This window comes from Hemicordylus capensis, chromosome 3 (assembly GCF_027244095.1).
Source record: "Hemicordylus capensis ecotype Gifberg chromosome 3, rHemCap1.1.pri, whole genome shotgun sequence".
NCBI classification, from domain to species: Eukaryota; Metazoa; Chordata; class Lepidosauria; order Squamata; family Cordylidae; genus Hemicordylus; species Hemicordylus capensis.
Genome location: NC_069659.1, coordinates 319,229,760 through 319,256,634, shown reverse-complemented (window position 1 = coordinate 319,256,634; position 26,875 = coordinate 319,229,760). Strand labels below are relative to the sequence as shown.

Below are 26,875 nucleotides of genomic sequence, written 5' to 3'. Positions count from 1 at the left end.
CTCTGGCACAGCTCCTCTACTACAGTCATTAATATATCCTCAGTATATCGTGACAGGAGTGTCTGTACCCTTGGACCACAGGGGACCTAGTTTTAGAAGAGGACAATGCCTACTGTGAGGAAGAGCTCTGCAACCCTAACCTTATTAAAACATTCACCCTAACCTTAACCCTAACCTTATTAAAACATTCACTATGGGATCTCTCTCTCACACTTTTAAGACACATTGGAATGAACCCTTAAGGTCATGTATTAAGTTAATCATGATTAAGTTCCACTGAAAACAGTTGGACTGAAGTTATACCTAATTAATATGTCCCATTGACATCAATGGTGCATTGTTATGACTAGTTAGTATGTAACTCTTCAATTTCAGGAGCTTCTCATCCACTACTTACATTTGTTGGAAGTGTCAGTGGCTTAATGTCTCTACAGGGAAGTCAAGGAGAGAGTGTGCCTCCTGTAGCCCACGAGTCCAACCCAGGTGACTGATATATATTTCATCCAGAGCAGGTTGATGGCTACAAGTAAGGCTAGGCTACAAAATTCTTCCAGTTATAATTTACTCTGACAATGCACCAGTAAAAAGAGCATGTTCATTCCAATGTTTGTCCATGCCGAAAGGCACGCAAGAGCAATGAGGGAACTAAATGCTTCCAACTTGTCTCTACTTGGCTTGTGCGTTCATTAGGATATTAAGGCTGCTTCCACATACATGTTTTTAGAGGATAGTTTTGTACAGTTTGTCTACTTACGCTTTGAATGCTGGGAGGTAGGAGTAGATGGAAATACTGCTTAGGTTATAAATAAATGGCAGGTGCTTGCTAATGTCTGTAGTTGCCCAATTGCTGAAAAAGGTGTTTAATAAGCCCTGGTCCCCACCTAGAGAGAGAAATGTGATGGGTTAGTAGGAACCATGAAATGCAAGATTAAATGTCATAATGACAGCCACATATCAGTTCTCATTACTAGTCAAGACGTAGAAAAGACAAGACTCCTAGTGGGGCTCAATCCTCTGTAGTGCCAAAATGAAACATTTTCATCTCCAATAATGGTTTCCAGAAACACCAGTGGCAGCTTAAGTCCTAAACATTTGCACATAAGCAGCCATGACTCATGAGTTGGTAGTATTTTTGCCTCTGGAGTGTTGACATTTTACCTAGTGTGGTTGCTCTAGTGACCCGAGAAGAAGTTGTTGTGATATAGCATGCCTTCAGACTATTTTGCTTTCCAGGAAGGTAATAGATGTCAAGTTGAATGACCACCATTCAGGTCACACTTTTATTGCTCAACTCAACCTAGTTAAGAAAGGAAAGCACGATAGAAACACTTAACTTCCAATGTTACTGAGCCTCCTAAATAGAAAGTTGTTCAAATTGTGCTATGGCTGCAAACTCATGCAGTTGCTCTGGTGACCTTAAGGAGGTATGGATAGGACCAGAGGCAAAGACATAGCATAGCCTGGCAGGCCAGGGCTTTTACTACAACTCCCAACATTCCCAGCCACAATTTATTGTGGCTGGGAATGATGGGAGTTGTAGTTCAACAACAGCTGGCAGACCAAGTTTGCCCACCCCTGAGCTAGCAAAAACTTGAGTTTGATGACTGCTTGGACTCAGTCTGTTACCAGGCAGAATAGCATTACTGGTTAGACTAGCAAAATACGGGCTGGTTGGCAAAACCAAATAGTGTCAAGGCTGAAGTAGCTAAAAGGCCTACATAAGACAGGATTTAGCATGACTATCTCCAAGCAGGCTGCAGGATTTCTGGAAGCTAGATATTCTAGGTCTGGGTTTATTTTTAAATGCACAAGAGCCATTTTGCACTATTTTCACCCAACTGTCAACTGCTCAGATCCATTTCGGTTTATGATACCAGGAACCCTAGATAAAGGCTGGCTTTAATTCAGAGCCACTACATTCATTTATAAGCATAATTATTAGAGAAATAATTGTGCTTCAATGCTCATTTGTTAGCCTTTAGATCAGACCCACAGAAGGAAATAGTTCATGCTGTTTAGAAACTGTACAACCAAAACATTAGTCTTAAGACTAAATTAATTGGGTGCCTTGATGCTGGATAGTTAGCCTGTTAATTTAAATCCAATTCTTTCACATTATTTAGGACTGTGCTTGATTTATGTTGTTTAGATAGTAGCTTATATGCTGTTCATTTAGTGTCTGAAGCTTAAGGCCAGTGTTCTTTTATGTGGCCAGGAACATCTAAAAGCGTAAAAGAGGGGTATTACATCGCTCTGGTTGCAGTCTGGAATGAGAGAAGTATTCTTTCCACAGACTTGTTAGCAGGCAGCTTAAAGCCCACTACAATTGTTTTGTATGCAATCAGTTACTACTTTTAGACACCCCTCTAAAATTTCAACATGCTCTTGTGCAAATTCTAGTTCAGTAAGGTAGATACACAGCTAGTTCTTGGTGTAGACTCTAAAAAACCTGGGCAGCAAACCAGCGTTGCCTCTAATTTTGCTCATCAGTAAGACGAATGAGTATTGTACTGGGAAACATGATCAAGGCAGTGTGCGCACATGTGCATTATTATGTGCCAGTATAGATGCAACACACATACCATAAATATGGAAGGAAAGAAGTGCATTTTACAATTATATTTATAAAATTGTATTTTAACTTTCTTTTACTTCACATTTAAAGTATAATATTTTTAATTTAGTGCTTCTGGTTACAATTTTATACCAATTCACCTGACTAGGAGCAAACCCCATTGAACTCAGTGGGTCTTACTTCAGAGAAGCCATATATAGGACTGCACAATGAATGAACAGAGTTTTATTGATTAGTCAAACCACCATATCAAACCACAGTGGATCTAAAAACAAGACGGAAGCAAAGCAAAAAGATTTAAACCTAAGAGGGAACATACGCAAAAACCATGGGTCTAAAATCAAGACAATAATAAAACAAAGGTATTTAAAACTTAAACACAATGTATGCTATATGAATCACATAAATTCAGGGGTCTTGAAGATCATCTAGTCCAACCCTCAGCTTAAGCTGCATGTGAGAGATTAAACGTTCTTTTGATTTGGCACACGAGGGGTATGTAGAAGCAAAACACTATGTGACTCATTGAAAATATCTTGGGCTAGCTAGGATTGCTAGAAATAACCACCGTCTCTTCTTTAAGGAGTATGCTATAGCATACTTTGCAAGTCAGATGGACCAGAGTGCCTGCTCCTAAGGATATGTACAGCAGATTTGTGACTTTGGGCTGATAAGTGGCTCTTCAGGTAGTCCAGCTCCACCCCCTTCCCATTTTTTGCCAGTAGAGAAGTCACTGCATATTTTTTGGCTTCAGCACATATTTTGCAAACCAAGCCTGTATTGGCATTGTGCTGGAATATTTCCCACAGTTTTTCAAGAATCTTGCCTTTAGATTTGTGGAGTTCTGTTCCATCCAGTTATTCTCCTTTGAGCAAGAGGCAGAATCTCTTAGGTATTGACCCTTTGCTAGATGATGCCACCTGTTTGTGTTTAGGCATGGCTGTTAAGAATCATATAAATACACGATCTTCAATTCCCCACGGGAAAATAAAAAGTTGCATACAGTATTGCACATATGCCCATTCAACTAGAATGCATGCATAAGCTTTAGTTTTTTTGCATGGGAAAAAAATTTCAATACTGCACATAAGCATCTGACAAATTCCATATTTTTATTCATTCAATTTTTATACCACCCTTCCAGAAAGGCTCAGGGCAGTTTACATTAAAACTATTTATACATTATAATATATTTATTATAAAGCAAAAAATATTTTGAAAGAATTCTTAAGATCTGTCCATAAAGAAATAGTTATAGATAAGAATGGTACATAAACTTTTCCTCTTCTGTCATGCCTCTCTTCTCCGTGATCCATGTAAGAGACCAAGACTTTTTTTTTGAGAAGGAAAACAATATAATAGACACATCTAAGAGGAGAAGGCATTCTGCTTTTAAGTGGCAGCATGACCATGCAGTCTTGCTCCATAGTTAATGATTCTTAGATCTTATGTAGCAGTTTTCAAATATAACCTTGCAAGGAAGGACAGACAATCCCCATACCATTGAACAGTCCAACAGCATAATGCAATAAATGGAGAAATAAGCCCTGACAAGTTTGTTCAATGGGACTTACTTTCAGGAGAGTGCTGCACCACAATACCTACAGCAAAAGCATCATTTTACTACCCCAATTTCCATACATTTTTAGCTTACAACAACCCTAGGAGGTAGGCTTGGGTAAAAAACAACTTGCTCAAGCCTGGTGGGGTGGGTAGGGCTTCTGTGTGGTTGAGTGGGGGCTACAATCACCTACTCTGTGTAAGATGTAAATGGATTGGGGATGGGAGGGGGCAAATCAGGTGGAGTTAAGGGAGCGTCCTTGGCCATAAACTCTGTCTGTGGCAGGACCCGGTAGCACTATTTCGGCAGCGCAACCACGGGCAGCCGCAGAGGGATCCTGCTTCTCCGAGGCACCCTTGACTACAGGGCTGTCACGAGGGGGGTGCCTTGCAGGGCCCCTGAGAGAAGCAGCTGCAGCACTTGAGCTTCCTTGGCAAGCAGGGGATGTGATAGCCAAGAAGGAGCCCCCCGCCCCCAGCCACTGCCAGCCAGCAAGAAGAACACCAATTATTTTTGCATTGAATTATCTTTATGCAAACCACCACTCATTCCCAGTTTCACATGGCTTCCCCCCCCCCGCCCACCGACTCCAAAAAGGCTAGATCCTAGTAGGGAATAAAGCTGCCTTTAGCAGGTATGCAGCCTTCAGCGCCCCACAGCCACTGAGCACACTGTGATGAACCCTTAGAAAAACAACTCTGCTCAGCAGCTGCCGTGGTGCCCCTTCTCCACTTTGACAAGCCAGCCAGCTCGCAGCGGGGATGGAAGTGGGAGCAGTTGCTCTTCCGGATCGTGCCCTTGCCTGCCCTGCACTATATCTGTGCCCAGCCTCCACTCCCCCTCCCGCTCCTTGCACAGGGAGACGAGGGGCACAACACAGCCACGGCGGCGGCTGGGCCACCACATCTGGGCTGCTCCCTCCTCCTCAGCCACCCAGCCCAAGCTGGATCTTTCAAAGAACAAGGAGACAATGGGAGGAGCCAGAGCCCGGTAGAGAAGGAGTCAGACTTGCCAAGTACAAGGCTGGCCAATGAGACAGCACTGGTGGGTGGGGCCAGCAGAAGCTGGCCAAGGAACACTAGCAAAGCTAAGTGGTAGAGGAAGGGGCTGTGAGCAGAGACTGCAACAAACTGTGTGGGAAGAAAAAACTGGTGCGCACCCACTCACCTTAGAGGGAACACAGGAGCAAATGCTGAGACAGAGGAAATTATTATTATAATATTATAATATTATATAATTATAATAATAATTATTATTATCTACATTTATATCCCGCTCTTCCTCTAAGGAGCTCAGAGCAGTGTACTACATACTTAGGTTTCTCCTCACAACAACCCTGTGAAGTAGGTTAGGCTGAGAGAGAAGTGACCAGAGTCACCCAGCAAGTATCATGTCTGAATGGGGATTTGAATGTGGGTCTCCCCGGTCCTAGTCCAGCACTCTAACCACTACACCAACCACACTGGCTCAAATGGAATTGCCACTACATTTCAAGTTCTAGTGCCCACAGCCTGAAGGGTTGCTGAAGATTTGCTCTCAAATGCATTCTGGTTAAACAGCAAGTTCCAGTTGAAGTGGAACTCAATACACTGGCTTTTAGGATAAATTCAATACTATATCATGCCAAAATCAATTAAGCCTCTATTAAGGGAAATGTAGTCAGAAAGAACACAAAGAAAGGGAGAGAGACTTCACTTGTGTTTTGTTCCAAACACCATGAAATATCTTCTCTTTTAAACTTCCAACATGACTCCTAGTATCTGTGCCAGTGCCCGGGTTACAGCAGAGCCAGTCAAGTTGTTCAACTCTAGTCTTAAATAGCTCTTGCTGCTTGACATTAGGTACTTTGTTTTGGTTTGGAATGCAACATGCAAAATAAGTATAAGTCTGCTAGGAAGCAGCTGAGTTCAAGGAGAAGGAGAGCTAGTCTTGTGGTAGCAAGCATGCTAAGCAGGGCCTGCCCTGGTTTGCAACTGAATGGGAGACTACATGGGAGCACTGCAAGATATTGCCCTTAGGGGATGGGGCTGCACTGGGAAGAGCATCTGCATACAGAAAGTTCCGAGTTCCATCCCTGGCTTCTCCAAGATAGCGCCGAGAGAGACTCCTGCCTACATCTTTGGAGAAGCCACTGCCAGTCTGCGTAGACAATACTGAGCTAGATGGACCAATGCTCTGACTCTGTATAAGGCAGCTTCCTATGTAAGGCAGCAAGAAGTGGAAGTCTCTAGCTTCCACTGACTGGTGATGCAAGCCATTCTCAACATCAGCTGAAACTTGCTACTGAAGTTAAGTAAGATAAGACTATCAAATACAGGTAGTCCCAAACAGAAAAAAAGACACTGGCTTTTGTAAAGAATACATTTTTTATATTTGTAAAGAATATAGCAATAGCAATAGCAATAGCACTTACATTTATATACCGCTCTATAGCCGAAGCTCTCTAAGTGGTTTACAATGATTTTAGCATATTGCCCCCAACATTCTGGGTACTCATTTTACCGACCTCGGAAGGATGGAAGGCTGAGTCAACCTTGAGCCCCTGGTCAGGATCGAACTTGTAACCTTTGGGTTACAGGGCAGCAGTTTTACCACTGCGCCACCAGGGGCTCTTTATGAGTATGAGTTCTTTGCCACTGTCTGGCCAACACAAGCATTCTACAGCTAATGGGCTGCTTCCGACAATACAGTCCCTGGTAAACACAATTACGAAAGGGACACACCAAGAGTGTGTCCATCATTATCTCTTCTGTGGGCATCCCAGTGCATCCCTTTATTGCATGAGGGGGTCATTTGGAGGAACACCCATCCACACAAAGGAACATACCATGAGGTTCATGGAACATGCCACAACAGAGGCACTGTTGGGACCCCGCCCCACTTCATAATCATTTATGCCATGACTGCATTGTCAGAACCAGCCCAACAGGAACCACCTGACCTGATTCATGTGTTAGGACCACACCAGGCCTTGCTCAATTTTACAAGAGTTTCCCTAAAATCCAGAGCCTCTCCGGAAGAACTAGAAGACTTCTTGTTAGGCTGCCATTCAGTGACTGGACCAGGAGTGTAGCTATAATTGAGCAGATGGGTTCAAAGAACCTGCCCCCCACCCCAGCTCTACCCCTCACTCTTTTCTTCATTATCACCCTCACTCTGAGGGGACTCCGGGGAGAAGGGTGAACACGGGACCCCTCCTCCCTAGCTACGCCCCTGGACTGGACTTTAAATCTGTTGGAGCTAGGACCCTGGCAGCATCAGCTCTCCACTGCAATGTCTCATAGTGACCACGAGGGGGGCAGGTTGGTCATGGATAAAAGTGCTGGACTCTTCCCCTCTTTGTTCTTCCAGTATTAGTCTCCATTTTGTCTCTCCAGAGATGGCTTTTTGTTTGGTCTCTGTCTATTCAGCCGTGAACTACAGCTGAAATTAAGCTGCAGGCCTTTTCACATTTCTTTGTAACCTTGAAAATCCTTGTAGTTCTTCAGTACTAAAGAACTGTCTCAAGACCTCTTGCTTTGCTGCTTTCTCAAACTGGTTTTCCTTTGCACTTGGGGACTGAGCTGCCATTCGTCCCCTACAAAATCATCATAAGACAGTTTATTTGCCTTTAAAAAATTCTTTATTTGGAACTCTTGGAATGAGCTGTGCTAACATGCCATGTTAAGCTTTATTAATTGGACAAGTGCTAGCAGCACTAGCTGTAATACAAATAAAACTGTACTACATGAGCCACCAGTTATATAAAGCTTTTGGGCCAATTAATTAGGAAGAGAGGTCGACCTTTGTTTATAAACAAACTTCTTGTGATTTTTATTTCAAATACCAGCAGCTGAGGTATTGACAGATTCTTATATTGGCTGAAGTGGAATGAGTAGGTAACATTATTATTAAAGTTTTATATTCAGGTTTACTGAAATAAGACCCCAATCTATAGAAAGCTTTACAAGGATAGATTCCTATGAGCATTAAATATTTCCTGCCTATTGGTTTTGACTCATCACCATAGTATTGTTCCAAGAACTCTTCTCACCATTCCTCAGAATGGCATAATCCTGTTTGACACATACCATCAAAGCTGCCTTTTTCTGAGGCAAGCTGTAGTAGTTGATTGAAGGTTTCAATGGAAGGCCGATACACAAAGACTCCAGAATTGAAACAGTCAGGCCAGCCCGGATCTGGAGCTGCAGAAAGCTCTTCTCTTTCAAAAAGCTCATCAATATTCGACATAACCTGTTTGTGCAGAAAGATTTTGGGAGGTACACGTTTAGTATTATCTCGGTGTGTATTTTACCTTGTTATGAATGCAATAACTCAGGTTGCCTTTCTGTAGTACTGCACCATTTCTAAAGTATATTATTACTTGGGCAGTTTTCTGGATTCAAGTTAGAGGCATGTTCTGCACACAATCTATTCCCAAAACAATGGTATCCTCCTTGCCACTGCAACATAGCTCAGTTAATACTGCCTCCCGAGTCCCAACATTCTGTCTGCCCCGAGTTCAGAAGCAGAACTGCATTCCAGCCAATGGACACATGGATGGAATTCTCTTGCAGCTCCTGTGCAGCTGACTTCAGGGAATCTTGCTGTATCCTCCTTCCCTCCCTCAGAAATTTACTTTCCATATAACCACAGAGAATGAGATAGAGGCCATCAAGTATGGAGCAGAGAATACATCCAACATGATGACTTAATTGGCAGCACAGACATTTGAAAGGTAGACAGTTTTGCCACACATGTACTCTAGTATACAGAGTCCAAGATACCATAGTTTAAACTGGGGGTGGGGATCAATTTGAAGTAGAACATACCATTGTGTCTGCATCCATGAACACACACTTTGAATACTGTGTGAGTTCCCAGCAATGGAGCTTCGTCAATGTAACACCAAGCTCAGGCCTTTTCAATAATGCAAGATGGGCTGAATCTCCACTGTCCAAGACGTTCACTGGTTTTACTTCATCAAAGACTTTTTCCAGTACTTTCCTAGTGAAATAAATAGTTTACATTAGTATTCAGTGTCCGATTCTCAACTGTGTTTCTTACACATCTCCTTGGATTCTTTAAAAAGAAAAACAGGCATCTTAGTTTTGCAGGATAGCGTCTTTAGGAGTTTGCTGGAATGTGTAGTACAGCTTTTGCCTATCTCTGCAGCAAGTTTCAACTCTGAGCACAAGAATGTAAGTTCAGATAATGCTCTTGAAAGACAGTGGATTAGCAGTACTGGAGGACTGTCAAAGCATGCATAGGAACGGCAGACACCCACACAGATGTATGGGTCAGAAGGACCTAGGAATACTCTTGATAAGTCAGTCGGCTATTTTAAGCTACAGTTAAGGAAGAGAAAGCTCTTAGCTGCTGCCTAGAAGTCATTGCACAGTCTCCGAAGCATTCCTAACTACAGAACACACTTCTGGCCAGCAGTGTAAGAACTCCAATTCAGCTTAAAATGAAGCTCAAGCAACAGTGTCTGCTCCCTCCCCACCGATACATTCTGGCACAGACTGTTGCAAAAGCTTTTGGCACTGACCTTGTCAGAGTCGATGGCTTTGGTTTTCACACTCCCTCTCTTCAGTTTCCTTTAAAGCTAGGACACCACTTTGGACAAATACTTTTTATGCTTTAAAACTACATTGCTTATTAATCTCTAAACTGCTATGTAAATAGTGCCTTAGAAGTCTCACCACGAGACCTATTTTTCATCAAGACCTCTTATAAGAGCCAGTATGTTTAAGGAGTGCCACAATGCTGCACCAATGGCTCGTCATGTTTTCTCCCTAGCACAGAAGGCACTGTAGTACTGCCCCTTCCCTCATTATGGAAATCAGATTGGAAGTGCTGGGCCACAGAGCGAACATGCTGCAGCTCTGCCGAGCATGCATTGCCCCAGGTTCTAGAAGGGGCAATAACGGCATAGGGAGAAGTTGTAGAGTGGGACGAGGAGGTGATAGTGCCTCTAGGAGACTGTACCATCAACTTGGTGGCATGGGAGCAAGCCATGATACACATCACAAAGGGCCCCTCACATCTGTTCACTAAGATGCTTTCTAGAGGAAGGGACATTTATAGGATTTCCTGAAACCATAGCACGTGGTTGCATAACTTTGAACCTCCTGAAGATGTTGGATGGCAACTCCCATACACTGTTCCCTCTTACAGGGATACCCAGATGTTGTTCACTACAACTACAGCTGCAGTGGCCTTTGGATGGGAATTCTGAGAGTTGTAGTCAACAATATCCAGAAATCGCTGTTAGAGGGAACTCTGCTCCCATAATCCCCAACTACTGGCCACTGTGCCCAGCAATTATGGGGGCTCTAGTCCAACAAACAGCTGGAGGGCCAAAGTTGTGCAGCCCTGCTATAGCACAAGTGTTTTGGCTTCACAGCCTCCTTTTGGATTTGAAGGTTGTGGTTGTGGCTGCTGCTGCTTCCACTGCACAGAAGACTTTGGGATGGTTGCAAATGCTGTATAAAGTCCCATGAAGTGAACCCTTAGCATAAGGAGCTCGTACATGGTATTCCATGCATTGGCATCTCATTTAAACTGGAGGACCCACAGCTGCAGTTTTAGCATACCGCCAAGTTACCTGCCTGGGCCTCAACTTCTGGGGCAAATTTTACACAGATCTCCCCACACTAAGCTGTTCCTTCATTAATCCTAGAAGCAGGAGATTGGGCAAGTGGCAAGTACAGCAAGCCTATACAGGTAGTTTCTAATCCATTTAGTGGTCAACACCCAGGAGAGAGATAAGCCTGGAAGGCATGCCACACTTAGAAAACATTTTTCAGCGTGCTGGGTATAAAGAAATGAGTAATCTCAGTTACATTATTTGAGTGAATGTACAGTTCCCCCAACAACCATGAAGTCAAATCGTATCAATGACATTTCTCATTAATGGATGAAATTATATAAGGTAGCCTTTCTATGTGGACTAGGTGGTCCAGAAATTTCCATTCATCTTACTAAAAATGGGATTTGCCAGGCAGTGCACTAGATTGATATAGGGTCAGTACCATCTCCCATCACCAAATGAAGAGTTTCACTAAGAGACTACACATTTTCCTTACCTCATAGGATCTGAGACATGGGGAGTGATAAGCACGGTTAACTTTTTCGTTGTCCTGTGGTTTCGTAGCGATGACCCCAACACAAGTGCTCCTTTCACGTAGGAATCATTTGTGGCCAGTGTCACAAAAGACTGGTCTTAAAGAAGAAGGAGAGAGACATTAGTGTATTAAGTCGTTGGGAAGCCAGGAATATTCAGAGTGCCCCAGTGTGTTCTGAATCTGTCACCTTGTTTCATTTCAAGGCAGTGAATTCAGTACGGTAGGATCTAGCTTCTGTATTAAATAGAATCTCTAGACTCAGAAGTTGTGTAATTAAAGCATTTGCTTTTGGGAGACAACAGAACTACTGAGAGCTATTGCTTTCATGTAACAGGCCTATTGAGAGCTATTGCTCTGATGGACTTCCCGGAAAAATCTGGCTGGATCTCATTGGAACAGGATTCTGGAGTCTTGTCTGACCCAGCAAAGCTCTTGTGCTATCTTCATTCCAGGTACATAATGCAAGACACTTTCACCCCTTCAGTTTATATGGCATGTTTTGTGAACTTTAGAGTCCTGACTAGTGTGCAAGCTGAATGCATGTTATGTTGTGAGCAGGAACTGAGAAATCTGAAATGACAGAGGTAATTCGATCATGACAACTATGGGCCTATCTCAATTAGATAGGCCCATATGCTAGGACTTATGCAGGTTGCTGGTCACAAGCTGGATTTGGTATTTTGCTTGGATGAAGGGGGTGTTCCCTGGATGGGGTCTCCTGTAGTTTCACCATTGTTGTAGATATATCACTTCCTGGTTAAGGTTGGTCTCACATCCACATCTGAGCCCTGTAGGGGTGGTTGACCTATTAGAATGGTCTGCCCAAGAAGACTGTTGATCCAATAGGATTCCAAAGGGCCTTGGAGGGTTTTGGAGTTGGTTCTGCCGGTGATTCTGTTGATGCCCTGGTGGATACCTGGAACAGGGAACTTGCCAGGGCAGCAAACACGATCACTCCCAAGTGTCCTCTCTGATCCACTTCAAAATTAGCTCCATGGTATATGGAAGAGCTATCAGAGATGAAGTGGCAAGGTAGATGACTGGAGCACAAATGAGGATAACTCATTTTGAATTTGATAAGACACAGCATAGAGTCCATTTGAAGGCCTATGCTGTGGCAATATGTGCAGCAGGGAAGCAATTTTATTCTGTGCATATTGCATCTGCAAGTTCTCATCCAGCAGAGCTATTCTAGATTGTAAGGGGTTTTAATCAAGACCCTTCTGTTTCAAATCTGTTTCCAGAAACAATGTCTCACTGACACATTCAATGAGTTCTTTGCAGATAAAATCTCTTGCATTCAGGCTGATCTGGACTCCAATATTTCTGCAGGGCCTGTTAGGGAGGTGTCCAGCAATCTGGCTTGCAAGATTAGAGTGGATGAGTTTCAGTTCATGACTCCAAGGATGTAAACAAGCTGATTGGAGCAGTATAGCCTACCACTTGTTCTTTGGATCCTTGCCCAACATGGCTGATTTCATCTTGCAGGGAAGTTGTTGGAGCTAACCTAGTTGATATCATTAATATCTTACTGAGGAAGGGTGGGATGCCACCTTGTTTGAAGGAGGCAATTGTTAGACCTCTTCTTAAGAAGCCTGCTCTGGATCCCCGGTGATGGATAATTATAGGCCTGTCTCCATGGTTGGGTAAGATGATTGAGAGGGTGGTGGCTGACCACCTCCAAGCCGTCTTGGAGGAAACTGATTATCTAGACTCATTTCAAACTGGCTTTAGGGTGGGCTATGGGATTGAGATGGCCTTGGTCAGTCTGATAGGATGACCTACACCAGGTAATCGACATGATACCATCCACCATTATATCTTTCTGGATCACCTGAGGGCAATCTCCCATGTCTCGGGTAGATTTCAGATGGTGGCACTTGGTGACAGTTGCTCTTCAAAATGGGAGCTGTTATATGGAGTCCCTCAGGGCACCACTTAGAATGGAGTCCCCTAGGACTCCAACAATATCGGACCTCTGAAAAGTATAAGCATGCATATGTATTCAGTACTTGGTTTGGGCCCCTTTTGCAGCAATTACTGCCTCAGTGCGGCGTGGCATAGATGCTATCAGCCTGTGGCACTGATGAGGTATTATGGAAGACCAGGATGCTTCATTAGTGGCCTTCAGCAATTCTGCATTGTTTGGTCTCATGTCTCTCATCCTTCTCTTGGCAATGCCCCATAGATTCTCTATGGGGTCAGGTCAGGCGAGTTTGCTGGCCAATCAAGCACAGTACACTGTATACTTTTCGGAGGTCCGATATTGTTCTATTCTACAATCCTTGTCTTCTTGGTTCCATGTAATATTCTAATTTTCTGAGATTGTGGATTTGGGGTTTTCATGAGCTGTACGCCATGATCATCACAATGATAACAAATTAAGGCTTGACTTATCTCGCTTTGCATGTAATGCGTCTGTCTCATATATCAGTTTCACCTTTTAATTTGCATTACTGAAATTAATGGACTTTTGCACGATATTCTAATTTTCCGAGTTTCACCTGTATTCGTAGTTTGGGAGTGCTCTTGGACTCAGATCTCAACCCTAGTGCCTCAGGTTGAGGCTGTGGCCAGGAGCATTTTTTACCAGCTATGATTGATTTGGCAACTCCACTTGTTCCTTGAGGAGAATGAGCAGAAAACAGTGTTACACCAGCTGATAACTCAATATAGGGCTGCCTTTGTACATGGTTTGGAAACTTCAATTAGTCCAAAATGCGGCAGCCAGATTGGTCTATATGGTATCCTGGAGTGAACACATTATGCCTGTTCTTAAGCAGTTGCACTGGCTGCCAATATGTTTCTGAGCAAAGTGCTGGTTATTACATTTAAAGCCCTTAATGGTTTAGGTCCAGGTTATCTGAGAGAGTGCCTCTCTCTACAAGAGCCCCACTGCTCATCAAGATCATCAGGAGGGGTCCATCTTCAGGTGCCACCAATTCATCTGGTGGCGACTGAGGATCTGACCTCAGTTGTCTCCCCTAGGTTTGGAGGCCTTCAGGGGAGCCTTAAAGACCCATCTTTTTAGCCTGGCTTTTAATATTTTAAGAGGTTCATCTGTGGTTGCCACCAACTTGCTTGGTGGCTACTCAGGAACAGGCCTTCTCTGTTGCTGCCCCTGGACTTTGGAATGCACTCCCTGTTGAAATAAGAGCCTCACCATCTCTGGCAACTTTTAAAAAGGCACTGAGGACACATTTATTCACCCGGGCTTGTAATTAGATTCAAGGTTTTAAATTTTAAATGTTGGTTTTAAATGATTTTAATTGTTTTTATTTTGATGTAAACCACCCTGAGCCATTTTTGGAAGGGAGGTATATAAATCAAATGGATAATGAATATCTAGCTTTAATGATTTTTAATCTGCTTTAAATTTTATTTTAATTGTTTTATTATGTGTCTTTGATTTTAGTGTAAACTGCCCTGAGCCACTTTGGGAAGGGTGACATATAAACTGAATGAATAAAGCCCTCCACTTCATCTCTCTGATTTCTGCAGCAGAAGGCATGCAATAGCTAAATCCTTTAAACAAAGGATTCATGTAGAAGTGTTACTGTTTTGCACTGTAGCTCTTCCTTAAATGAAACCTGGTATTGAACCAAAACCCTGGGAAATATATCTGATATATTTCCCAATTCCCAGATATATGTGCATATCATAGCTCCCACAAGTTAGAAGTTGGGTATCAAATAGCAGAACAGGATTGAAGTCATGTTTAAAAGTAACATTCCTACTTTTAAAAGCTTGCATTCTTATAGTAGTACAAAGTATCTTAGCAGCTTCATACTAGTATTAGATTGTTTGCTACAGTCCATTGTGCTGGGCAATTGCCAATGTCCTAGATTCCAACAGCTTTTGCGATTATACATATATCATTACTAAACATCTCATTCAATGTTTAATTGCGACTAAAATTTGTACTGTTGTGCCATATGTTTAGCAGATATTTACAGTAATCCAACCAGTGTTTCTTTAAACGTATGACTTGGAAGCTAGAATGAGTTTGTCTATTGAGTGGGACCAAGTTTCAACTATTGCTTTTAGTTCTGTAATAAGAGATTCAGACCTAGCACCCCCAGCAGAAGTTTGAACTGTCTGCATTTGAGAATATGTGCACAAAGTCTCCCTTAAACTGCTGTAGCCATGTCTCTGCATTGAATCTGTGTAGCTTGAGGCTGCCACACTCAACACTGCTGGAAAAGGGAACTCCTTATTTCAGTGAGATTTGGAAACATGTAGCAATTCAGATTATGCAAGTAACATCAGACCACTCCCAGAAGCTGAACTCTGAATTATACTTATCAGTGTTCTTGAAGCCCTGCTTAGATAGCACATGCCACCACTTGCAAAGGAGAATTATTTAAGGGCTTTTGTGCAGTGGGAAATGACTTGACTAGCAAGCCAGAGGTTGCCAGTTCAAATCCCCACTGGTATGTTTCCCAGACTATGGGAAACATCTATATCGGGCAGCAGCGATATAGGAAGATGCTGAAAGACATCATTTCATACTGTGCAGGAGATGACAATGGTAAACCTCTCCTGTATTCCATCAAAGATGACCACAGGGCTCTGTGATCACCATGAGCTGACACCGACTCAACGGCACACTTTACACTGTTAAGACCTAGTGTATATTCCATTTGACAGCAATCATAAAGCTACTTTGAGTATGAGCTCCCTGGAGGTATTTCAGAACCGAAAGATCTAGGTGTTCTATCTCTGAACAATTATGCAGATAGGTTATTTGCATTGCTTCACTATCACCAAAATACATGCTTATATTAGCTAAGCGAGACTATGGATTAAATTTTATGGGAACATAGGAAGCTGTTGTACACCAAGTCAGACCATTGGTCCAGTATTCTACTCTGACTTGCTCTCCAAAGTTTCAGGCAGGAGTCATCCCAGCCCTATCTACAGTGCCAGGGATTGAACCTGGATCTTTTGCATGCAAAGCAGATGGGGCATTAGAATCTCAGCTCTGACCTATTTGGATCTCAGTCCCCCTGCCAGCACAGAAAATGTACTGGGTAGTATGAGGGAAGCCTACAAACCTGGATCTGTGCTCATCTTGGCTACTGAAAGCCAATCGTGAAAAGCTGGGTCCTTATTGTCCAGAGTGGTTCCTTCAGAAAGGGCAGGCCACCAAGTTTTAAATGTTTTGTTGGGTTTCCTTTAAGACGTACAAGTTTTAAAAATAGAATGTGGCTTCCAAAATATGGTTGTTTTGCTCAAGAAAGCTTTAACCTAAATGTTAATTTCCAGTCAACTATGACCTAGTCTCCAATCTTTCCTTTCAGAAGAAGATTAAAATGTGTCTGCCCTGTACTTTTAGGCACACCTGGATAATGTTTCTTGGGCTGCTGCCGGTTCAGTTTTCAGCCCAAGTACAACAGACTACATTTGTGAGTTTGGTTACCAATTTATTCTTGGAGGTTAGCAGGGGCAGTTGCACCATGTTTACAATTCATGAGGTGTCGATGGTCACAGAACCACACTACAATGGTCCTCCTTGTTCCTGTGAAGTCCTGAGTGAACAGCTGCTCAGCACAACCTTGGGACCTTCCCAAATAATTCATTGGTCCTCTTTCTCCACACTTGGTGCAAAAAAGTCCTCTGAGCAAGATCTCATTTGCTGACCGTTAGGCTGGATGGAAGAAGTACAAATCCTGATCTCTTATTAGCTGGTACCTTTAGCATGAGGACCTGGATGCAGGCAATCCAATGGAGGCAGAGGCAAAACCTGTGACTGGAGAGGTGAAACTGGAGTATCATGGATAGAGTTAAGCAACCACTCACCATCAATGGGAGGAGAGTTGGTCTTGTGGTAGCAAACATGAATTGTCCCCTTTGCTAAGTGAGGTTTTCTCTGGTTTGCATTTGAATGGGAGACTACATGTGAGCTCTGCAAGGGGATGGGGCCACTCAGAGAAGAGCATCTGCATGCAAAAGGTTCCAAGTTCCCTCCCTGGTATCTCCAAAGAAGGCTGAGAGAGACTCCTGCCTGCAACCTAAGAGAAGCAGCTGCCAGTCTGAACTAGATGGAGCAATGGTCTGACTCAGTATAAGGTAGCTTTCTATGTAAGCTTGCAGTCTGAGAGCTACTGAGTTTACCACCATGTCTGGAATTTCACTGCAGTAATGGCATCTTTCACCCACTTAAGCATTGAACAGGCTGCACATGGAAGGGGATTGCAGAGCATAAGCTTCAGAGAGATTGCACTCTTGTGTTTTTAATCAGGTTCAAAATACACTATATAAGTGCTGGTTTAAGGATAGCAAGTGTGATGAGCTATAAGAACTGTATTACAAGTTTTCTTAGCAGGTGTTTTCAAGTTATAAGACACTGAGGCGGGTCTCACGATCAGTGAGACCCGCTTTGAAAGGGTTTGCGGGGAGAGCGGGCTAAGCCCGTTCTCTCCGCAGATAATCAGCAAGCCCTGCCTGGACAGCCGTATCAGCCACCCACACGGCTGCTGGCTGCATCACAGAGATGATGGGGGCTTGGGAGTTCGGGGGCCGCACAGCCCCCAGAAGTTCCAGCATGCCCTGCGCAAGCACACAGAGCATACTGGACAGACCCCCAACCCAGGAGGCTGCTTTTTAGCCTCCGGGTTGGGGGTCTCCTCATGAGTTGCTGTGGCATGGAGCCACACCAACACATGATCTGTTAACCCCGGTTAGCAGAGTGCTCGCTCCGCTAACCTGGGCTAAGGGGAGGGCTTCTCAAGCGGGTTAGCCGCTTGTAAACCACCGGGCTTGCCTGCGAACCCTGTGGTTTACATGAGCAGCAAAAATCGGGCTAGGCTCTCCTAGCCCAATTTTTGCTGGTCGTGAGGATCGCCTCTATGTCTGAGCCTCTAGGAATAAAACAGCTGCAAGAATAGGAGTACAAGTTGTATAGTCCTTAGAGGCATTAAGCCTGTGCAATCATTTGAGCGAACTGAATAATGTGCACAGCCCCACTAGCATAACATAAAAGAGAGCCTTCCCAGTGCTCACCTCCATACGAGACATGGCTCTACCCAACTGCTTACTGATTCCAAAGGTCCCTTAAACAGCATGGAGCCCTGATGCATTCCAGCATGATCTTTGAACGTGTGCAGGGAGTGCTAAAGATTTAGTTCCTTCCAGTGGTTTCCCCCATTGAGTGTTAGGAAGGCTCTCCTCAATGTGGTGCCAGCAGGGCTGTGTGTATTATTCAGCTTTGGCTATGTGAAGCCAAACTGCACAGACTTAATGAGCACCATACCACCTGACTTTTCATAAGAGCTAACATTCCTTCATTGCCTTCCCTCAGATATATTTTTCAGAAGGGGATGCTTTCAGAAAGCAATAGCCTATGCCTTAAGACAGCCCAGCATTTCTAAAGCATTCCCTTATGGGCCTGGGATAGCAAGGAGAACCCTACTGTTTTTTTTACTTTCATGCAGGCAAGATGAGGTGTTTTAAAGAGATTGGCCAGTGACACCCAGGACTAGTCTCATAAGGCACACAGCATCTTATTTAGTACCAACAGATCAGAAGGTAGTACACACATTTATCTCCTGAAGGAAAGACACTGAACAGAAACAAGAAGTGCAGTTCACTTTCCCAAGGTAGCCTGCCTAACTCTGAGAGCACTTTTGGTTTTATTGAGTTTTTCAAATCAGGCAATAGATGTGCACTATTCTAAAAATAATAATAATAATGTTCTACAAGAAACTATGCATGCAGCTAGCTGGGCATTCTGGACTGAAAAATACAGACTAGTCTCCCCCATAGTATGATCAGTGTGAACTGGGTTACTCAAAGTACTGTATTTCCCTGAATCCAATACGAGTTGTTTTTTTTAAAAATAGAATCCAGGAAACTGCCTTAAATTCAGAGTCCTGTTCCTTTCAAGTAAATGCAGGTATAACCTGTATTTAACCCCTACCTTTAAAGGGGATCATTTTAAATTCAGAGTCATCTTTGATTCAATTTACAGACCACAGCATCCTTTGCCTTTAATACATCCTTTTTTCCAAATAACCACACCCTACTTGTCCACATTTTTAAAGAAATAAGATTTTTCTGAGGAAGCAGAATAGGTTTGGCATACTTCATTAACTCTTGCCTAATTTGTGCTGCTGCCAATCCTGAAGGCGACAGGAAAGGAACTGGGGATGAGCGATCAACCTAGCCTCCAGAAAAACTCTGCTGTGACAACTTCCTGTTGATTCTGATAGCATGAAGGAAATACCCTATCTAAAGGATGGGCTCCGATTATGGTGGAAAATGTCTGTGTTTTAGAAGACTTTTGCAATGGGGCAGTTTTATTTCCCCTGTAGTGAAGCAAGTTTGTCATATGAACCTACAACCCCTTTTCATTATGATTATCCTGGAATAGTAGCCTAGCTTGGGTGGCTTTAAGAGGGGCTTAAACAAAGTCATGGACAACAGTCTGGTGGCTGTAGGCCACCTATAGCCTCAGAGGCATGACACTGCTAAATACCAGTTGCAGGCAAGCTGGCAAGCCTCCACTCCCGCATGTGGGCTTATCGGAGGCATCTGGTGGGTCACTGTGTGAAACAGGATGCTGGTGTAGATGGGCCTTGAGCCTGATCCAGCAGGTCTGTTCTTATGTAGCCACCTTCTATGCTGGCATTTTATTATAGAGCAAGAGTCTCCAGTTTTAACAAGAAGTTTGCTGGCAATAGTTGAGATGGCCGAATATTGACTATTACCAGAGACGTTTGGGCAAATTAAAAGGTAGTGTTACAGTTGTGCTTCCCAAGGAGCCAAGTGAGTAAGGAGGACAGGAAAAAGACTAGGAAGATGTACTCTTAGTCCTGGGTTGATAATTGAAGGGCAGGCCATCCAGATGATTTGAAGCAATGTTTAGTTCCTGAATGACTTAACAGGATCCTCCAAGAAACCTCTACTCTGAACAGCCTTTTGAAAATTAAGTCTTTATTCTACTCCAACATGGCTCTGGTTCTATCTGCTACAGAAAAATAGTACATTATGATGAATGGCAACCTCACATAAGAGTTTTGCTATGAGACAAACCCACACACAGTTTGTGTTCTGATAACTAGAAATGAATTCCAAGAAGTTCCTACATGGAAGCGCTTACCAGACTGACGTCTGATAAAAGTGCACATCGAAACCTGGTTATTAAGTCATTCAACCTCCAATCACCATGAAATATAAAGAGCAGACCTTCCATAATATCTTGAAGCTTTTGGACAGGCTGAGGAGTCCTTTCTGAAATACTATAGGTCACTATTGTGAGGCAAGTCTGAGGGAGTTAGCCTTCACAAACACACTATCCAAATTAAAGTAGAGCTTAGAACTCTGGGCAGAAGTAGTTGCTCCGAGAAATCTTTAGCCAGTCTAATCTCTGGATCTAGCTTAGTGGTTTTGGTTAGGAAGCAAAGTAGAACAAGATTAATGCTGTTGGAAGAGGGTAATTTGTCTCAGCCTCTTTCGAATGGCAAGTACATAGCTGGAAGCTAATATTTTCTAAAAGTCCTTGTGAAACAGTCATTCAAGTTATGGCTGCTCTGATAATATGGATGTTGGAAGAGATGTTAACAGTGGGGGATGGTAGTAAAAACAGGTGAATCTCAATATTCACAGAGGTTCCATTCACCATTACTGTGGATAAGAAAACAGAATACCAAGTTATTAGGTCTATGGGACTGTGGGGGTCACATTCCTGGAGGCCCAAAAACAGTGTTAAAAATGGCCAAACAACTTTAAAATGGGCAAAATGCTCTGTGGGCCTCCTGCTACCCAGCAATGCCCCCTCAAAGTCTGAATTGCAATTTTTTCCTGCAATTCTTTGCAGAAAAAAGGTTTTTTGTCCCAAATGAGTGACAAAATGGGTCCTCTTCAGTGGTCTCTATAATTTTTTTCCATCTCTGTGCAGAATGAGTTTTGTTCTGGGCAGCGGTATTAAGGCACTGTGTGTGCACATGCATTTAGAATGGGGCCTTAATTCAACTTGAGCAGGATCTAAAATTAACTGAGTGGACATCAGAAAACTTGTGAGCGCGAGCCAGGGTGGATTTGATTTAAATCAAACTGATTTAAATCACAATTTAAATCACTAGCAGGGTGGATAACAATAAAAAAAATCTGATTTAAATCAAAAAAATCCAATTTTTTAAATTTAATTTGGATTTTTTTGATTTTTATCCACCCTGCTAGTGATTTAAATCGTGATTTAAATCAAATCCACCCTGGCGCGAGCACATCTTAGAGGGAACAGTGCTCCTCTTCATAAAATGGCAGCCAGGAATGACCTCCACGGCCATTTCTAGTGGTCTCTAAATCACAGATACAAGAAATTAACCCCACTTTAAAAAAAAAAATGCTATCAATCACCCAACTGTGGATAGGGGAAACTGTGAATGGTGAGGTAAGCCTGTATTAGCAGAGATAAACATGCTTAACTCCAGTTTTTGTGGTAAAAAGCAAGTTAAAGATGAACAGGTAATCACAATTCTCTTTTTACTCTGTCATTCTGGAAGTTTCCCTCTTACTCTCCTCTTTTCTTCGGCTGAGAGCATTTTGCCTATTTTAACAGTGAATAGAGCTTGCTAACTCTTCCCCTTTGATTACTGGCATTGCTGAAATAGAGTGCTTCTGTGAAACACTTTGTTCCTCAAAGGACACAAAATTTAAAAAATGCAACATTTAACTAGCAAGGAGTCATCAATAGTGAACACATTATTAAAGTGCTCTTATTAATTGGGGAGACCAGAGTTTAAGTTTCTACTCAGAGTTGAAACTTGCTGGGGGGATATGGGCCAGTCTGTGCTCTCTCAGCCTTGCCTTCCTCACAGGGTTATTAGGATAAACAGAAGCATGTTGCACCATTAAGGCATTATGTTTTGATGCTACACTCATCATGACTAGTGAGTTTTAAAACTTGCTAATCATGATGTTGTATATTATTGTATAAACCCAGTGATGTGTAAAATAGACAAAGCCCATATCCCCCCAGCAAGTTTCATGGCTGAGTAGAAACTTAAACTCTGGTCTCCCCAATTAATAAGAGCACTTTAATAATGTGTTTACTACTGATGACTCCTTGCTAGTTAAAGCTTGTATTTTAATGCATATTTTTCATCAAAATGTTGAGGCCCCAAACATGCCTGTTGCCTCAGCTTCACTCAACCCCTGCACCCCACTAGAGATAGCCCTGTGAAGCAGCATTTGTCCAATGACCTGTTCAAATAAATGCATGTATTTAGAGCTGTTCTCCTTGTTTTTTCACCCAACTTTTATCCAAGAAAGCCTGCCAATGGCTGTCCTTCCCAGAGACACGGCTTCAATAAAAAAGGACAAGTTTATCAATACATGCATTTAGAGTCTAGACTATTGCTACATAAGATTTCAGTATGCATACAGCCCTATTCAAACTAGAACAGAGTATTAGACTTTTCTAAAACCAACATCCCGCCTCCCAAGAAACTCATGAAGGCCTACAGCAAGAACACAAGGGCTGCTCAACTTCAGCTCTCCTGCAGAAGTTGGACTACAACTCCCACCATCTCCAACTCTTAGCCATTGTGACTGGGGATGATGGGAGTTGTAGCCCCAAACCAGCTAGAGTGCCAAAGTTGTGCAGCCCTGGTTAACACATAGTAAATCGTACCTTAAGAGTTCTGTCAGACACAAAACAGGGAGACAACTGAAGAGCAAGCAAACTCAGGGAAAGGCAAGTTTTTGCTAAGTGCCAAAAATACTCCCAAGGGCCAGCTGTACTTCCTGGGGTAGGTAGTCACCAAGAAGGCCCTCTTGCATGGCCATCCAATACACCAGAGGAAGGAGACATGCAACAAGAGCTCAAGATGTTCTCACAAAAGTGACAGATACCTGCAGGAAAAGGCAGTCTTCCAAGCATCTTGGTCTGAAGACATTTAAGGCTTTAACTCACATCCAAACATGCATTTGGGGAGGCCAGAAAGAGGTGGGATCAGTGGCATGTTTTAGAAATGTTTGCATGGTGCCTAACAATTTAGACAAGACTGCTGCAAGCTTTGCTGTTACTCTTTTAATTGCTCTGGACCTTTTTCATGATGTGCAATAGCACTCAAATATGGTGTTCAGTAAAAAATTTGAGCTTAACTGCCCAGAGCCAGTTATATAGAAACACCCACTTTTATCAGTGTAAAATTCTGCAACAGCCTTATATGGTCCGAAAGCTGCCCCATATGTTGACCTACAGAAAGTTTATAAAAATCCTGAACAATAGCGCTTCGCAGATAGTTCTGTAACTCCTTATACCTTAATGAAAGAAACATGATGGAGCTCTGCCTTATAATCAATGTTTATGGCAGTAAGCAGCCAAAAATCAAGCCACACTATCTCCGCCAATAGCCACTGGTGGGTTTCCCTCTCCAAACCCATACAATGATAAAACCTAGTGCCATTAGCCTTCTTGTACATTAACTGTACCCACCTTGAGTGGTGCAGCGGGGAAATGCTTGACTATCAAGCAGAAGATTGCCGGTTCGAATTCCCACTGGTACTATATTGGACAGCAGTGATATAGGAAGATGCTGAAAGGCATCCTCTCATACTCCGCGAGAGATAGGAATGGTAAACCTCTCCTGTATTCTACCAAAGAAAACCACAGGGCTCTGTGGGTGCCAGGAGTTGAAATTGACTTGACGACACACTTTACCTTACATTAACTGTGTTCTCAGATCAGTTCTTTCTTCACCCATTCTAAGCCTCATGAGTGCTGTTAATCTCTGACCAGCGTATTTGGCCAACCCATGGGACCACATCTTCTCCACACTACACCAGTTATGTGGAGTGGCAGCAGAATTTCCCTCAAATCTCAGAGGGCCAACAGGAGTCAGTGGCAATGATCATGGAACATATAAGTATGATGAATATGTATATACCACTTTTCAACAAGGGTTCTCAAGCAGTTTACAAAGATATTACTAAATAAAATGGCTCCCTGTCCCCAAAGGACTCACAACCTAAAAAAGCAAATTTAGACACCAGCCCTTTCTCATGAGTAGTGAGAAAGGGCTACTGGGTTTGCAGAGAGGAAGCCCTAAAGAGCTTAGCTCCCTGCAAACATTCCACGTTCCCTGGATCGCCTGCCCAGATGAGCACCAGCTGCTGTTGGCAGCTCCAAGGGTCGGGGTGCCAAGAAGTGTCACGCCCACCAGAGCTCCAATAATGCACTGTAAGAATGTGTGGTGCATTATGGGGATTCCCCCTCAACTCCCCGAGTCTGCCTGCAGCCATGGCTGACAGGAAAAAAATGAAAGTAAGGGAGCACCCGCTCCCCTAACCTCATTTTAAGAGGCGGCTTCATAGGCGGATTTGCCACCATGGTGCCGCTGGGATTGGGCTGATCCTGGCAGTACATACCCACACTTTTAAAACCTGGCTGGGCTCCCTCAGCCCGGTTTTGCACATGTGTGTGAATAGCCTCACCAGCAACAGCCACTGGAGAGTGGCTTCACAACATGGTTGTGAAGATGGGGCTTTGGGGGAATAATGAACCTTAATGTAGCCATTCAGCTCAGAGATCACACAAGAGGGGCCATAACTCAGTGTTGGGGCATCTTGCATGCAAGGCACTGTGCTCCAGTTCAGTCCTTTATCTAGATAAGGCTGCAAAAGATGGCTATCTGGAGCTCTGCAAAGCCCCTGCCAGTCAAAGCAATTAATGTTGAACTGGAGGGACTAATGATCCAGTTGCAGACAATGTTCACTGGTGTACCTGTAAAAATAATAATGCAGTTCTTCCCCCTACTTGTAGTTGCTTTGGAACACAAGAGCTCTCTACCTCTTAAGTAGCTTACCCTCATCATCCCTGGACAGGTTTAACATGAGCATTCCTCCGGTGTAAGGAATATTCCCAGGGAAGTAAGTGAACATGCACCATTCATCAATGAAAACAATTACTGGTTTTTCAGGAAGGTAGAGGTCACTGGGATCACATATTTACTTGCAAAGATATGTGGTCCCACCTTGCCCTCCAAATATATCCACATTTAAGAGTCCCAGTTTACTAATGTTTGACACATTATTCACTCGGGCCATTTTAAAGAACTGGGTAGGTAGTTAAAGAGATACAACATGATTAGCAGGTGCAACACCAGTTTTAAGTACAGATAGATTATGGTTTTAAGGGAGATAGGTTACAGCTACCATTACATATTGCACTAAAAGTGCAACAAGCTTCCAGATTATAGAGGTGGTTAGGCAGGCTACACTGCTTACTTGGACCCACCTAATCTTGCATTATGGGGCAGGTGGGGAAGAGATGATGATTTCTAATGAACAGCAGGACATGCAGATGTGAACAGGCAAACACAGAGCTATAGTCCACATCCCTTGCAGGACCGTCATATTAGGCAGGCCCATCTTCGGTGTGTGTGTGTGGGGGGGGCGTTACACAAGCAAGGAGGGTCCCTTCTCTCCCCCCCCCATTTCTATCTTCGGAGTGCACAAGGAGAGGTGGTAAATAGAGTGCCTGCTATTGGAGGAAGGGGAGAGAAACCAAGATGTATTTTTCGCACGGCGACCTTTACCACGCGAGTCCCTTCGCCCCCTCAACACGCATCAGGGACCGCCTGGAGGAAGCAAGTGAGAAAGGCGACGGAGGGCAAGGCGCGCACTGGCATGCAGACCCCGCTGTCCCCACGCAGGCTCTCACGCGCCAGCCGAGCTCACGAGCCAGCCTAAAAATAGGAGCCGCCATGAGCGAGGGAGCAGCTGGGGTCTCCCCAGACAGAGCGCGCCCTGGTTGGGTTGGGCCGCCCAGCCCCGCGTTCGCTTCCTGCTCCTGGAGGAGCCCTTTGGGCAAGAGCAAGCAGCGGCGCCCACAACGCGGAAGAGGCAGCTGCTCCTGCTAGTCAAGGCAGCGCCTGGCCCGAGGCAAGGCGGCGGGGGAAGCCCCCAGAGACCCAGCCCAGGCGGCCAAGGGCGCCTTCCTCCGCAGCTGACGGAGAAGGGGGGGAGCGCATCACTGCGCCACTGCTTCCGGGGAAGCGCCTTTCGCGCTTACCTGCCATGGTGCCGCCGACCCAGTCTCCAGACTCGCTTAGCACAGATGCCGTTCTTATAACTCCTCTTGCTCCCTGGCCGGTCGCCCCACCCCTTATATACGGGCAGGCGGAGTCCCAGGGAAGAAGGCGTGGTTACCAGGGATGACCAAAAAGGGAATGGCTAGAACCTAGCAAAGGGCGGGGAGCTCGGACGGAGTGTGTGGGCTGGTGATGTGTGAGTGTGCACGGAATGGCCCGGCAGCTCCGAGGCGGCAAACGAATTGAGGGTGTGTTCCCCAAGGGTGAGGGGCTTCTGTCTCCTTAAATGTCAGCGGAAGCAGCAGCAGCAGGGCACCACCGGTGGATCTTTTTTAGGGTGCGCTGTGGCGGGAGAAGCTGCAACTACAGCGTGCCTGCCTTTTTGACTAAAGCAAATGGAAGTGCTTTCCCCTTTTAAAGAATAAATGTATTTCAAGAAGGTAGGCAGAACATCAGTATGTGTGTTTACTCAGAAGTAAGTCCCATTGAGTTTAATGGGGTTTGCTCCCAAGTAAGCATGTATCGGCTTGCAGCCTTAGTGTATGTAGAAATATAAGGGTCCTAAACATAGTGCATTTGAAGAGGTTGGATA

At 43.9% G+C, this 26,875-nt stretch overlaps 1 protein-coding gene across 4 annotated transcripts in view; it reads right to left on the bottom strand.

Moving 5' to 3' along the window:
* Positions 1–26,418, bottom strand: part of GYG1 (glycogenin 1) — a 32,422-nt gene extending 6,004 nt beyond the window's left edge. For 2 of the 4 annotated variants that reach the window (XM_053310898.1, XM_053310900.1), the window contains exons 1-6: positions 26,265–26,418; positions 11,207–11,342; positions 8,948–9,122; positions 8,207–8,369; positions 4,150–4,176; positions 755–881 (exon numbers count right to left, since the gene is read on the bottom strand). In XM_053310898.1, the coding sequence (XP_053166873.1) occupies positions 755–881; positions 4,150–4,176; positions 8,207–8,369; positions 8,948–9,122; positions 11,207–11,342; positions 26,265–26,271 (635 nt within the window). In that variant the 5' untranslated portion in view covers positions 26,272–26,418. The remainder of the gene's footprint in view (positions 1–754; positions 882–4,149; positions 4,177–8,206; positions 8,370–8,947; positions 9,123–11,206; positions 11,343–26,264) is intronic. The other 2 variants (XM_053310899.1, XM_053310901.1) reach the window with 1 other exon arrangement.
* Positions 26,419–26,875: the final 457 nt, after the last annotated feature.